Below are 15929 nucleotides of genomic sequence, written 5' to 3'. Positions count from 1 at the left end.
TGGTGTCTGATGATTGCATTCACGCACACTGGGAACATTTGCCCTCGCAGTGTCTGGTAGCCATTTATTCGCTTTCATCTAATTTCTGGTTTTGTTGGAATTTTCTTTCATACATTATTCAAACATTGTAGTAAAGCTCTCATTTCAAGGGTTTACGTTTTTACTGTAGTCTAATATAATTACTGTAGGCTATGCAGCTTTATTTCTCAAGTAAAAATATTGTAATAACTTGTTGATTTAATGCTTGATTCTCGCCATATTTTTTCTGTCATCAAACAATATTATAATTTAAATATCATACACAAGATATTTCAGTAGGTTTCAAATACATCCTTGATCATGAAAGAAAGACAGATTTGTGTATTTAACACAAAGGGGTCTTTACTGTATGTTGACGTTGTGTTCCACAGAAACCCTCCTCCTACTCCGCCAGCCGCGCCTCCGCAGCTACAGCTGATGATGGCCAATGCTACGGAACTTAGCAAACAGCTAGCGGTGTAGCGACGTTAACATGTGTACGACGTGTTACCTGGTCGTCCAATGAGTGTGATATATTAGAGTTCAGCAAAGGAGTGTTGAGGATTATAGACGGGTCATGTTAGGGTTCCCCTGTACTCCACCGGCGTTTGAGTATCGCGTGTAGCTCAATGCTAACCAGGTTAGCTTGCTTGTGTAGTTTGACAGTAGGATCAGAGGAGTGTCCATCTAACCGGGCTAACAGCTAGCTGCTTAGCTACAACACAACGTAGCTACTAGTGAGCTGTCTGTTTTGTAAACTATCCGGCCTTGCTCGACTGTGTGTATATGCTGCTGTTTTTCAAGAACTCATAACGTAAGTATTGGATTGGGAAATGTAATCATCAGTATAGGTTACTACAAATTGATAAGGGGAGTTGGTGAGACTTGGTTTTTATGTGGAACTGCTATCTAATGCTACATGTTAATGCCTGCTTTGATGGGTGGCTAGCTTGCGAGTTAGCTAACTTAAACTATATGTGTATAATATTATAACGTCGCAGTGATTTAGTACATGACGATCTCATAACTGATATACTGAGGCTATGTGCTAAAGCAGCACAGCTATTTCAATACTAGACATCGGTCGGCCACTGTGCAAGAAATAAACAGCAACATGGACAAATGCTGATTTGGTTTCAATTTATTTTTTATATTATTGTATTTCTTTCAGGCTTGACATTTATCTCGTGGGGTATGTAACCTGAGCTAGTTTAAAGCTTTGCTGCAGACAAAAGGTTATCAGCTGTTAAACAGTTGAATAAACAGCTCTCACAGACTAAAGTTGGGGGGTGAATTTCACTTTTTCTCTTTTCTATTTCCACAGCCATCCCAGCCCTGGATCAGAACTGGACCTGAGCCTTGGCTGTATATGATGTTCAGAACTTTTTTTTGTTGCATCACCTGAGCCTTACTGGTCCATTTACCTGGCATTATTAATCACGAACCAATCACACATCTCTGCTTGGCAACAGTATGATCGCTCATGCTGACCCCACCCAGCCTTCTGGGACAAGAATATCCCAAAATCAAGCTCTCCAAATGATATGATAGTAGCCACCTGGATCACTTTTTATGCTTGCAGGAGCCTCGCACGGGTTCTGCTCTTCCTTTCCTCCTCCAACTGCCTTTGTCCATTCAGGGAGACCCTTGCGAGTGTGGTCTCCGGCACTGGAACCATGGGTAACAGCTGTGTGTGCCGGGAGGATAGTGACCTGGAAGATCATCACCATGGCTCGTCAAGGGCAACCCGAGGACAGGCTAGGCGGGTGGACCACGGTACCGGCGGGGGTGTTGATGCCGGAGAAGTGAGGAGCAGCAGACCCAGGGACCCCGTCAGGCCTCCACGCCGAGGGCGAGGGCCCCATGAACCAAGACGGAAGAAGCAGAATGTGGATGGTCTGGTGCTGGACACACTGGCTGTCATCAGGACACTAGTAGACAAGTAAGTCTCATGAGAGTAATGATATTGATAAAGATGAAATAGAGTCAGTGGTCTGTACAGTTTCAAATAGTTTTTCTATACATTTGACTATGATGTCTGTTGGGAATTCAGCCATGTGAAATACTACTATCGTCATTTTGGTTTAGAAAACGTAAGTACTTTAAAGTTGTCGCAATTAGATGTGGATTAGGGATTGGAAGACTGGGTATTGGATATTTAGAGCCCAAAGGAAGGACACGCTCTGGGAGTACATTGGCACCAGAAAGTCTTTCCTGGAGCAAAGAAGCCGCCACACATGCAAGCCGTAGCCAGGTTGTCTTTGACTTGAATAGTGCTCCAAGCAGCAGGTATTTTGAATTTTACCTGTGGCTTCAAATAGTTAGAACTCCTTAGAGAGGACTTTGAGTCATTGTTCTTTTCACAATGTTTCCTTCCTTGGTGTAGTGATAACCTGCTGCAATGATTAAGCAAGATTTGCATTTACTGTGATAATGCTGCTGGAGTACTTTCTTCCTCCCTTTCCACTGAGCTATTATTCGCTTTTTTTAAAAATAGAAATGCCGTTCAACATGAACCTTTCTGGTGTTGATTAATTTCCTCTTCATGAATCTGGCCAACAAAGCATCTCTTATGTTATGGGGTCTCTTTATCACTTTAAATAATGTTGAATTATGTCCAGAGGGGCTTTTTCACAAGGCTCTGCAGCCCCATGTTCCTCCCTACATGAATGCTTTTTTGAGGACAACGATCCAATTTCCAAACTCTTGTCACATGACTGTTCATAAATTCGAGTTTATAGTTAAACGTACCAGGCCGCTTCTTGAAGGAAAATGAAGTTTCAGTATTGAGTTATGGCTTTCAAAATGAAACCAGACCTCAGCTTGTAATGGGGCATGAAATGCAACAGTAATGGCGGCGTCATCTAAAAACAGCGTCCATGGAGATAAATCATTCATGCTTGCCTTGACCCATTGCTGCAATCACAGACACAAACAAAGGCGTTCATCATTATTATTACTCACATGCAGTGATCAGAGTGTCATCATTATGTACTCTCTGGTTGAATTCTCTACAGAGAAACCCTACTTCTGTGTATGCACATAAATGAAGTCATAAATCACACAAAATAGAGCAGAGTCGAGCTGAACAATTCTAGAAACTATATAAAATGGCGATGATTTTGGGTCTCATTTCGAGAGGGTTAAGCCGATGTTATGGCTTCGGGAAAATTGTGTTCAATTGATGAGAGTTTATAATGTATAGCGCTCAAGTAAGTGAGTAACCAGTTGTCAATAAATGATGCTCTTGTTCTTTTTCCAGTGACCAAGAGCCCCCTTACTCCATGATCACTTTGCACGAGATGGCAGAGACGGGTAAGGATGAAAATGAAGCACTCACATTCACACACTGCAGAGAGAGCACTTTGTCCAGTTAATAAAAACAAATAGTAAACAATATGCAAAAAATGTGACAGGATGTGATAAAAAAGCACTCTTCTTTAGTTTTGAAAGGATCAGAGGTTGTACCACAGGAAACGCAGTCTTGTCAGAAAAAGTGAATTGACAAGGTGGCTGATGTTGTCTCATCATGACTAAACCATTTCTTCGGTAGTGATATGCACAATCCTTCCGACATAGTTTCCTCAGGTTAAAATGAAAGTATCCACTGTACCTGTCCATATCTGATGTTAAACTATTCCGGAGATGTGTCACTTCGAATGACTGATCAGCAGTCCTAGGAATTTAAACAGTTCCCTTCAGAATATGCTGTCCCATCCCCCTGGGGATGTTTTTGAGAATTGCTGAGGTAGTGATATAACAGCTTTGTAAGCAGCAGACAGTCGCGCTACTCTTTTCAGTGACGGTTTCTCCTAGCCTCGTTGACGCTTCATTCAAATCACCAGATAGTATGTCACAAACTGAGGTAAAGATAATATTGAGAATATTATCGACATATCCCACATGTGTTAATATGAAAAGGCTATATTCGTTATAAGGCCTAATTCAGAACATCCACAGATCTTATTTGCTGTTGTCATATTTACAGTGGAAAATGGTTCGGTTGCTGTTTGTGTTGGTTTGAATGACAGGTTTAATTCTTATTCTGGTTTGGGTTTAAACTTTAGTTGATGTTTGTGTGTGTTTTTGGTCTGTTGTGTTTGTGCTTTTCTCATGGCACATGATGCTCTCATGCGCTGTGTGTTTGTTTGTATTCAGTAGCCTATGAATTCTTGAGTTTGCACATATGGTGTTTGATGCTCACAAGGCGTGGTGTTGTGTGCTTTGACAACAGCCATGTCGGGTATTAGCTTGCAGATACTGAACCCTAAAGGCAGCCAAGCAGAAAGCCAGTCACTTTCTGTTTGACATGTGCCATGATGTTACATTATTCATCAGGCCGTTCACTGCGGCTTTCAGAAGGGATGGTGGTAGAGAGAGACTCTTACTGAGTCATCTAATGGACAGGATATTCATGTTTCAGTAATTATGGTGCATCTCATTCTCATATTCCGGTCTGTCTTGCACACAAAGGGATTTCCTCCTAATTATTTTTAGTAAACTGGATAATGGGACTAATGTTGGAAACGCCTGTGTGTGCTCTAAGTGTGTATTATTATTATTTCAAACAAGGAGAAACGTCCAATCTGTTAAGTCTTAAACCAACCTCTTTGTCTCCTATCCCACAGATGATGGTTGGCTGGAGGTTGTCCAGTCTCTGATTCGAGTGATCCCATTGGACGACCCACTTGGCCCTGCAGTGATAACCCTTCTGTTGGATGAATGCCCCCTGCCCACCAAGGTTAGTGTCTTATAGACATTTGAGGTAAGAACTTTGTAAGGCATGGTTTCTTTAAAATAGGCCAAATTACACCATCTATCATAGGCAAACATTTTCAAAACAGACATTACCTTCAGATTTCAATCAGTCCTTGAAAGGGTCAAACTAAATAATTGTATTCTACGCATCTCGTTTAAAATGTAGACTAAATAAACCGTGTGCGCTAACCAGATCCTGAACATAAAACTGTGAACTCCTCAGCGCATGAAGCCTTGAATGATTTGGCTCACACCAAAAGCTTTGTGGCAAAATTAAAGTGAAACTTCCACTGAACTGCCGACAAGAGAGGTTGGAAAAATATAAATAGTTAAATATTTAAAGCATGTGGGGCACTTCCTCTTTCCCATGATTTTTTTCTTACATTGCTGATTGCTTCACCTTTTCCACATGTTGTTATGTTACAGCCTTATTTCAAAATGGATTCAATTCATTTTTTTCTGAACATTCTACACACAATAGAACCAAGTGGAAAAAGTTTTAAAATATAATATATAAAATGTTGTAAATTAATTAAAAACAAAACACTCAAATATCACATGTGCATAAGTATTCGCACCCTTTACTCAATACTTTGTTGAAGCACCTTTGGCAGAAATTACAGCCTCAAGTCTTCTTGAGTATGATGCTACAAGCTTGGCACACCTATCTTTGGGCAGTTTCTCCCATTCTTCTTTGCAGATCGTCTCAAGCTCAATCAGGTTGGATGGGGAGCGTCAGTGCACAGCCATTTTCAGATCTCTCCAGAGACGTTCAATCCGGTTAAATTCTGGGCTTTGGCTGAGGCACTCAAGGACATTCACAGACTTGTCCCGAAGCCACTCCTTTGTTATCTTGGCTGTGTGCTTAGGGTCGTTGTCCTGTTGAAGGGCGAACCTTCTCCCCAGTCTGAGGTCCAGTGCGCTCTGGAGCAGGTTTTCATTAGGGATCTCTCTGGATATTGCTGCATTCATCGTTCCCTTGATCCTGACTAGTCTTCCAGTTCCTGCTTCTGAAAAACATCCCCATAGCAGGATGCTGCCACCACCATGCTCCACTGTAGGGATGGTGTTGGCCAGGTGATGAGCGGTGCCTAGTTTCCTCCAGGCATGATTCTTGTCATTCAGGCCAAAGAGATCCATTTTGGTTTCATCAAACCAGACAATTTGGTTTCTCATGGTCTGAGAGTACTCTAGTACCTCATTCACACCAACAGTGTTTCAGGGCCGGTTCGGAGCTGGAGCTTGAAAAGCACCGGGTTTACCTGTTCACACCGCAGCGGAGCAGCCTCGTAGCTCCGGAATCCGGTTCATTTTGAGCACCAAAAAATTGTCCGGCCAGAGCAAAAGCACCGCATACGTCACGCTTACGTCGAGGCGGGGACAGGGGCGGGATCAACTCCTGAACAACAACAGAAAGCCCACATTTTATCCAGTTTGAACACAACGATGGAGAAACGTAACAAGCGCCAGTGGTCCATTGAAGAGACCAGCTACTTACTGGGAATCTGGTCTTCCGAAGAGGTACCGAGGAAGCTGGAGCACAATCGGCCATTGTTGTTGTCGGTGTGAGCTGTAGGGGTGCAACAACTAATCGACTTAATCGATTAAAATCGATTACCAAATTAGTTGCCAAATAATTCAGTCGTCGATTCGTTAGTGACGTCATCACGTGTGTTTTACGCGCCGTTAAACTCCAACGTTATTTGTCTTTTTATCGGTACTGGAGACATTTAAAAAAATATGTCATGTATTATTGCTACATAAGCATTATATCGCAGTCTTAGTGTCGCCAACTCGTTTCTAATATTCAAAAAGACAAACAAATGCGTCTATGATATATTTTCGATCTTTCCAATCCAGACGAGAGATCTCTCTCCCCGTCTGTGTGCGAGGGGGCGGGGCAGTTTACACACACGCGGCTGCTACATGCAGCAACACACTGCGGAGATGGCGGAGAGAACGCGCTCCGAGGTGTGGTTAAACTTTACCCGTCTCGATGTGGAAAATGCTCGTTACCAAAAGTGCAATAAGAGTTTAACATGTAAGGGCGGTAACACGAGTAATTTGGCTAAACATTTAGCAACTGTGCACCACATGCAGACGGAGGAATGCACCGGGTTCGACCGTCTTTCTAGTAGCTCTGTAGCCCCATCCACGAGTAACGTTTCCACGTCAGGTGTTATGTATGCTAGCAGCAACACACGGAGTTAACTACATTATACAAACATGGGTTAATGATTAGAGGTAACTGAGTTATTTATTTTGTTAAAGTTTCAGCTATTCTGTTTACAGTTCTGTCATCACATTATTTAATACGATTTGTTAAAACACTTGTTTCTTTTGATGTGAAATATTATTTATTTACTTTAAATAAAAAGCAATGTTAATTTTGTTCAAAATATTTGTAGTTAATTTAATAATATATGCATTTTTGAATGAAGTATTCATGTTTATTGTCTTCATTGTTAGTTTCCACATGCCTAAAACAACCTCAAGCTACATCTAAAAGTTGATGGCTAAATAAGAGCGTTTGAGAAATTGTGCAAGGCATAATAGTCCGAATAGTCGATTAATCGTTTCATTAATCGATTATCGAATTAGTCGTTTGTTGCAGCCCTAGTGAGCTGTGAGGGGTTTCCGCGCGGTTTGGCTTTATGAAGCAGGCACGCAAACGGTTACGTCATGACGCAAACGATGACGCAATGACGCAGCACCAGTCGGACTCTGGGCGGTGTGAAAAGAGCCGGAGCTAAACCGAAGAACCGGTTCTGAACCTGAAAAGCTCTAGCACGGAGCTTGAACCGGAGTTGCGTTGGTGTGAATGTGGTATAGGTGCTCCATGGGGGCTTTCATGTGCCTTTGGCTGAGGAGTGGCTTCCTTCTGGCCACTCTACCATAAGGCCCTTCTCCCCCATTGCTCAGTTTGGTTTGGGCGGTCAGCTTTAGGAAGAGCCCTGGTGGTTTCAAACATCTTCCATTTGCAAATGATGGAGAGCACTGTGCTCGTTGGGACCTGCAATGCAGCAGACATGTTTCTGTACCCTTCCCCAGATCTGTGCCTTGATACAATCCTGTCTCTGAGGTCTACAGACAATTCCTTGGACCTCATGGCTTGGTTTGTGCTCTGATATGCACTGTCAACTGTAAGACCTCATATAGACAGGTGTGCTCCTTTTCAAGTCATGTCCAATCGATTTAGTTTACCACAGGTGGACTCCAGTGAAGTTATAGAAACATTTCAAGGATGATCAGTGGAAACGGGATGCACCTGAGCTACATTTCCAGTGTCATAGCAAAGGGTGTGAATACTTATATGATATATGATATATTTCATTAAAATATTTTTAACACGTTTGCAAAAAAATCTTTAAAAACGTTTTCGCTTTGTCATTATGGGGTATTATGTGTGGAATATTGAGAACAAAATTAATTTAACCCATTTAGAAATTAGGCTGTAACATAACAAAATGTGAAAAAAGTTATGGGGTATGAATACTTTCCGGATGCACTGTATGTAGACGAGTGGTACGCAACTACAATACTCCTCCACGATTTTTACATTTTTTGTATACACCTCAAGAAACTGGCTTTTAACTTCCATCCCATGTATCGGTTTCATTCGGCCTCTGCTGTCCACCCCTTCTCTCCCACAAGGGGACAATTAAAATCTGTTTTGGACCCCCTGCCTCCCGGCCCAAAGTAACCTGAGGACAAAGGACACTGTATGACATTCGGAACAGTGTGAACCCTGTACTCTTTCCAGAAATATTCTCCACCTAACAAAACACATTATGCATGTTTTATAATAAAAAGAAAACACATCAGCTCAAAAAAAAAACGTGTTCTTGTAGAACTCCTTGCCTGCAGCTGCATTGTTTAAGTAGCACAAGCTGGACACCACTGAAAGTCTGAAAAGTGCTGGCACTGCAGCGCAGCAGTTGTTCCACATTGTCTAATCCTGGTTTCTGCTGCATCGCTGACACCGTGTCCCTGTTTGTACAGTATATTACATTATATTTGACCTATGTTGTGCTTTCTCTGGTTTTGATCCAGATAATCATCTTGTTTTTCTCCGCTATGATACGATAATTCTTTATTGTTGGATCAAGTCTGATATCTTAGTTGCATGAGAGCAGCTCCACCTGCAACATCAAGGACTATTAGGATTGAGTGGTGATCATCAAACAAGTGCTTCAGTCTAACTTTATTAAACCGTGGGACCCTGTATCTTCCATTCGATGGCAACAATTTAATCTTGCCAATCAGGACATGGTTAGGCCAGAGAAGTGTTTGTTAGAATATGTGCCTATGTGACTTCCCTAAGAGTAACTGCTCCGTCTCTCCTCTCCAGGACGCTCTCCAGAAACTGTCTGACATGTTGAGTCTGAGTTCGGCTGTGGCCCGACAGGACGCTCTGATCCCGGCCAAACACAGAAACACCACCGCTGTCCTCGGATGCCTGGCAGAGAAACTGGCTGGTACGGTCCACTTTTACACAAGTGATATTTTTAATCCATAAGTCAACAATAATTGTTACTTGCTCACTTTGATCAAATAGACATTCAAGCTCAGAAACGAAAATCTGCGTGCTAATCAACTTGCTAGGACTTTAAACGAACTTTAGCTGAATTTGTTTTCCTATATTGAAGAGCTGGGTTTGGTTTGGGGCTCATTTAAATTGTTTTGTTACTCAACCAGAGGGTGGAATATGAAATGGTCAGACAGCTCATGGTTTTAGCTAATTCAGTCAATACTTTTTACGGATCAAGAAGCAGCTAGTCTCAAAGTCAGGATAACTTTGCGAATACTGGTTTGAATACATTTGTTGTGATATTGACCTTATTGACACAATTCCTTCACTTTTTTTCTTAAGGTCCGGCTAGTATTGGATTGTTGAGCCCTGGAACCCTTGAGTACCTTCTAGAAAGTCTGGTGAGCAAACAACACACACACCAACACACACCGGCAATTTCAATGTGCGTTTACATGAAACCAGATGTTGTTGTCATGTCAGGGGTTCCCAAACTTTTCAATGCCAAGGCACCCAGAAGTCTTTTTACAAGATGTCTGTTAAAAACCCAAAGACAACACTACATACAGTGGTAAATCCTTTATGTACGCTGTTGTGAAAATGTGTCTTCCCCCCCCCCCCAGTTTGCTGAGGCCCCCCTGAACACAAACTAATGATCATTTATTTTCTGTGTTTTCTGTAAATGTCCCTCCAGAGCTCCGAGGCCCACCCGACGGTCATGCTGTTTGCTCTCATCGCTCTGGAGAAGTTCTCCCAGACCAGTACGTTCACTCACTGTGTTTTCACAAGAGTTCTTATCAACTAGTGACTTCCATTTCAAATAACTAATCAAATAGGCGGCCATGACAACGGGCATGTCCATTGACTCTACTTCTGCTTATTTACTACTTCTCTTGTGGTTGTTTGTTTATTTGCATATATTCTGAGAGATTTGCTCTTCTCCAACCGATTTTTCAGCTTATTTCGAAAGCAACATGCCGCCCTCAGTTTAAGATGACTTTGCTGCAATGTTTTACGGGAACTTGACTGGAATTTGTCCTAACACTTAATTTCCTATTTTCCATAGCCCTTTAGAGACATTTTTCAGTAAAGTCACTTGTATCTCTGACATTGATTTGTCCGGCAGTGGCTCAGTCAGTAGGGGCTTGGACTGTGAGCCGTAGGGTCGCCGGTTCAAGTCCCCGACCAGACCTAAATACGGAGTGTGGACTTCTACTTGGAGAGGTCCCAGTTCACCTCCTGCCCTGCCGTGGTGCCCTTGAGCAAGGCACTGGACATCCCCCTTCCCCCCCACTCCCATTGCTCCCTGGGCGCTGTACACTAGCTGCTCACTGCTCCTAGTACCAGACTCCTGGTACTAGGATGGGTTCAAAGCAGAGAACAAATGTCACTGTGTGCTCTGCATGTGTGACCATTAAAGAGGGTTTCATCCCTCCCAATTCTAATTCTAATTCTAGACTGTTTTAACACACATGCCTGGTGCATTTCCTCGCCTGCAGGTGAGAACAAACTGACAGTGTCTGAGTCGTGTATCAGCAATCGACTCGCTGTCCTGGAGTCGTGGGCTGAGCATTCCGACTACCTGAAGAGGCAGGTCGGGTTCTGCTCACAGTGGAGCCTCGACAACCTGTGTGAGTAGCCCCACACTTTCAACTTTAGATGTTTCTGTAGGATAGTGTTTATTTGGATATTTTTTGTCTTAGTCTCATCTTTTTTTAAATATTAAGTCAACCTAATCCTGCTTTAGTTGACAAAAGTCTGGGCATTTTTGTCATCTTGGTTAAAGGAACCCCTTACATATTGGTATTAGCTGTAGTTTTAGTCAATTTAAACCTTTTACATGGAACATATTTTGTGTTTTTGTTAACAAAATCAACACTGATGTAGAATCCCATGCTACACAATTAGGTATTTCTATGTGTGTGTGTGCGTGCGTGTGTGTGTGTGTGTCACTAAATAAAGTATTGTGATTATGTTTCCTCTGTCCAGTCCTTAAAGATGTTCGTCAGTTCACATACGAGAAGGTCAACCTCACTAATATCAACGCCATGCTCAACAGCAACGATGTGAGCGAGTACCTCAAGATCTGCCCAACTGGACTAGAGGTTAGTCTGTGTGTGCTGTCTTCATGTATTCAAATATGATAAGTAACAGAACAGAAGACAACATAACCCTCATACAAATGTTTTTCTTCACAAGTGTATATGAGAATGTCTTATGGTTCTTTTTTCTCTCCTATCCTCAGGCACGATGTGACGCCTCGTCCTTTGAGAGCGTGCGTTGCACGTTCTGCGTGGATTCAGGCATTTGGTACTACGAGGTGACGGTCATCACGTCGGGTGTGATGCAAATCGGATGGGCCACCAAGGACAGCAAGTTCCTCAACCATGTACTCATCTTCAACCTTTGCCGTTCAGCTTTTTCACTGTCTGTTTCCTTGCAGCCACACAACTTAGCGCTCTGATGTGTGTGTGTGTTACAGGAGGGCTACGGGATAGGAGACGATGAATACTCATGTGCGTACGATGGCTGCAGGCAGCTCATCTGGTACAACGCTCGCAGTAAACCTCACTCTCACCCCTGCTGGAAGGAAGGTCAGCATTACACACAGGACTCCTTTTTTGCTTTTATTGTATCGCAAACAAAGTTTGCTGTCAGTCTTAACAGTTGCAGAGAGAGGACATCACGTCTTATTCATTTGTTTAAAAATGGCTTCACTTTTCATTGGGTTTGTGATGTATAGCACCCACACGGCAGCATTTAGGCTCTGATTGACCTCCCACACGGAGTATCAGATAATAGTTATAACGGTGTGCCAAAACGTTATTCTTCTGTGTGTGTGTGGCCTGTTTAGGAGATGCTATCGGCTTCCTGTTGGACCTCAGTAAGAAGCAGATGATTTTCTATCTGAACGGACATCAGCTGCCACCAGAGAAACAGGTCTTCTCCTCCGCCACGTAAGTCTACACACAAACATACCATCAACTCCTTTATCTCTTTCCCCCTGCTTTGTGTTCTGGTGACTTCTTTCCTCTCCCTTTATGTCCTTCCTATACCCTTCATTCTGTCCTGTGTATTTCCAACTTCTTGTTACTGTCCTTTTTTTTTTTTAAATGAACCTGTATCTTTCCTTCCCCTCTGTCTCTGTTAGGTCCGGTTTCTTTGCGGCAGCCAGCTTTATGTCGTACCAGCAGTGCGAGTTTAACTTTGGGGCCAAGCCTTTCCGTCACCCACCTTCGGTCAAGTTCAGCACCTTCAATGACTTTGCTTCTCTGCTGCCCAGTGAAAAGATCATCCTGCCCAGGTACAAAATGAAGCTGTCCTTAGAGGGATTTTGAGAGCAGTCTCTAAAAATAGACTACACTCTGAGAATTTGGAAATGCAATCTGTTGCTGTACCAAACGGTCCTCTGACTAGTGAATCATTTGTTTGCACACAGCGTCCAACACGTAGTTGTGCCATGATACAAACATGACTCATCTTTTGGGGCGCTCCAGTGTTCATAGAGAAGATTCATTCATTTGTTGGCAAAACTAAAGCAGCTCTGAAGACTAGTTATTAGTTTGACAACAAGGCACCATACCTTTCTTTTAGCAGACACCTTTGATACGCCAAAATGAAATGCACCATTTACTTATTATACCTGATTTTGACAATATGTAATTTGAAGTCTCTATTAGCCTGTAATAAATAACATATTTGTGAGGCTTTAATCATCGGATTTGGTTGAATCCACACTAAAGCGATCCCATGCTGCAACACAACCTAAAACATTACCAGAGCTGAATTAAGACAGTGTTAATCAAAACGGAACATTTTTATCTAGACAAAAGCCTTTTTCCCACAGGACTAGTACCACCAAGGACCTCTAGTAATTTGTAACAATTGTGGAGGTCAGCTGTGATAGAATCGAGGGTCAAGTAAAAGAGAAGAAGACAGTATTAAATACATATCTGTAAATGGGAATATTAATCAGCTCGTGTGCATATGCTTGTTTGTTTATGTGTTTCACAGACACCGGCGTCTCGCCTTACTAAAGCAGGTTAGCATCCGAGACAACTGCTGTACGCTGTGCTGCGACGTCATGGCCGACACGGAGCTGCGGCCCTGTGGACATGGGTATGTGTGCATGTCAGCAAGTAAAACAGTTTAAATCAATATATTATTTGTATTTGAATCGTAAATCTGTCACAGAAAATAGAACATCTGAGTTAATAACATCCTTATTTGTTCTGTTTTCCTCCAGTGGTATGTGTATGGAGTGTGCCTTACAGTTAGAGACGTGCCCCCTGTGCCGCCAGGACATCCAGACCCGCGTCAGACTCATTGCACATGTCTCCTGACAAACCTCCTGCCCCTTCTCCTCCATGGAGAGACACACATGCCCTACAGCCTCCTCCTTTAATCCCCTCTCACCCAGCAAGGCTGGAAGGACGGCGCCACCATGTTGTCATGATGCCACAACTGTGTCTTCTGGTCAGAGGAGGCGACGATGGAGGGGAGGAGAGAAGGAAAAAAGGAGATGAGAGGAGGGGGAATTAAACCAGCTGGATTCCTCCCATTTACCTACTTCACCTCTTTTGTATAACTCACTGCAGAAGCTGGGGAAGGAAGCATCAACTTTCTACCAACAGTCAGACAAAGAGAGCAAGAGTCACAAGCAGAAATAATTTAACGAGAATACGGACAGAACCAAGCTCTGGTCTGCAAACCCCTGCGTAGAGTTGTTAGACGTTGATTCTATGATATGAGGATCTCACTGCGCTTTCAGCTCAGAGGCTACTACTATTTAATCCCATTGTCGTCATGCACACATCTGCAGATCTGAAAGGGCCGGTTGCAGAGGAACACAGCCTTTAGTACACTATTAAACCCAAGGTACAGATACATTTGAGATAGTCCCATCTATATGTTTCTGGGTATAGATATATGAATTCTGGTGTTCTCTACGTAGCATTTCCATTGTCGTTTCTCAAGGTTATACCAACTCCTATCCTTTGGTCAGCTTCACTGTCTGTACTAATTGATCGCCCACTGGTAGAGTTTGAAAAAAGACATTATCGGGTAAAATATCAGATTTTTATCTTGGTTTCATAAAGCTTTAAAGTTCCACAAAGAGTTTTCTGGTTTGGTTTACAATGTAAAATTAAATCAGCTGTCATGCAACCGAAAGCATTTTTGACAAAATGTATGTTTTACAGCCAGTTCACAACTTGAATCTGTATTGGAAGTAATTGTCAAGCACGACCGACCCTGCTGCTTTTTGTGCTTTATTGTCTTTGCTCAGATGTTGATATTTCCTCTGTCTCTGTCCTCTCTGTAACAACCACAACAAAGGAATACAACAAGACTTGACAGAAAGTTCATCTGTAAATGTATCCACAAGTTGTATCCCCCACTTAAAAGTCTTTATGTTTTAAGAGCCAGTAAGGGGGAAGTATACAAATTGCCACCGACAACTTCTGAATTTATCTTGGATTGCTTGATTGGTGCTAACAATTTGGCAACAATTCGTAATTTAGCTTCACCATGAGTCAGGCTCAGTTGAGGGGCATCATAAGTAAATATGTCTTAATTTTTGTTTGTCATAACAAACACGTGCATCTGTATTAAGATGACTTTTTTCAACCTTCAAGATGTGATTTAATTTTGTATTATATTGATGGTGAACGCTGATGTAGAGACTTGACAGTGTTTTATTAGCCGATCAGTAAATTGTTTAAAACAAATGTGAAATGTTGAAGTGAATCGTTTTTCATCAATATCAGTTTACTAAATATCCCAGGGCCATCTTAAAATGCAGTGAAATACCCACTACACAGTGAAATGACCTAAAGAGTGAGGGCTTCAGTACAGAATTTCTATTTATTTTTGTCTGATTGGCAGCGTGTTGACCAATATATCTTTAAGACTGAGTAAAATGTGGTTGCCCTCTATGTGCTTTATATAACTTATAAGCTTATTATATAAGCACATTTAGCCATTTCTCCATCTTCCTCCCAGTCTTCATAAACCTCATGTTTTCTGTCCATCTCTTACTTGAAGCATCTCTGGGTTGACTGAATGACATTTTGGAAACGGGTGATGAAATAGGAGAGGTAGTTATTCAAGAAGAACTATTTGTACAATTACAAAAATCAATGTCATTTCAAATGACCACCATGAATAATTTCGAATTTATCTTGGACAAACTGTTGTTGACAGATTTACTACTCCACCAAATAGCATGAAAAGGATCTGTGAAATCATTCAGACTATACTGTAAGGATTTCTGAAGGGTAACATGCATCTCTCAGTAGGAGAAAGACTGGTTTGCTCTCTTGTATTTCCTGGAGCACCTTATACTGTACATGCAGGTGAGAGAAATGATATGTTGGTCTCTATGGTTGGAGATGAAGTTCAGGATTGTATAGAATAAGTTGTGGGTTGTATTTAAAACATCGATAAAGGAATTTTGCTCAAGAGTTCCCTAGGTGTGACTGACGAATTGTTGTTTCCTGGATTGTGATATTTGTAAAAATAAATGTATGTTCATGTGAGGTTATGACCAACAAGTGGTGTTTACTTATCTCAAATTATCTTGTGTCTTAAAATAGGAGTGACAATAATCTGCATCTTTAAC

The 15929-nt window shown here is 42.0% G+C and overlaps 1 protein-coding gene across 1 annotated transcript; it reads left to right on the top strand.

Moving 5' to 3' along the window:
- The first annotated feature begins 409 nt into the window (after positions 1-409).
- Positions 410-15858, top strand: rspry1 (ring finger and SPRY domain containing 1). Its single transcript, XM_034210662.1, has 15 exons — positions 410-832; positions 1343-1960; positions 3281-3333; positions 4647-4759; positions 9128-9254; positions 9650-9708; positions 10002-10068; positions 10807-10938; positions 11297-11412; positions 11553-11696; positions 11790-11901; positions 12162-12264; positions 12459-12611; positions 13322-13426; positions 13554-15858. The coding sequence occupies exons 2-15, from the start codon at positions 1563-1565 to the stop codon at positions 13648-13650; spliced, it is 1779 nt and encodes a 592-aa protein (XP_034066553.1). The 5' UTR covers positions 410-832; positions 1343-1562; the 3' UTR covers positions 13651-15858.
- Positions 15859-15929: the final 71 nt, after the last annotated feature.

Source organism: Gymnodraco acuticeps, unplaced genomic scaffold, assembly GCF_902827175.1.
Source record: "Gymnodraco acuticeps unplaced genomic scaffold, fGymAcu1.1, whole genome shotgun sequence".
In the NCBI taxonomy this organism is placed as follows: domain Eukaryota; kingdom Metazoa; phylum Chordata; class Actinopteri; order Perciformes; family Bathydraconidae; genus Gymnodraco; species Gymnodraco acuticeps.
The sequence above is the reverse complement of the archived record's forward strand: the minus strand, read 5'-3'. Positions and strand labels throughout refer to the sequence as shown.

Excerpts from the sequence above, each read along its gene's own strand:
- rspry1 (XM_034210662.1), top strand. The coding sequence starts at position 1,563 with ATGATAGTAGCCACCTGGATCACTTTTTATGCTTGCAGGAGCCTCGCA. Across the intron at positions 3,334-4,646 it reads GCACGAGATGGCAGAGACGG|ATGATGGTTGGCTGGAGGTT; the intron begins GTAAGGATGAAA and ends CCTATCCCACAG. Across the intron at positions 10,939-11,296 it reads GTGGAGCCTCGACAACCTGT|TCCTTAAAGATGTTCGTCAG; the intron begins GTGAGTAGCCCC and ends TCCTCTGTCCAG.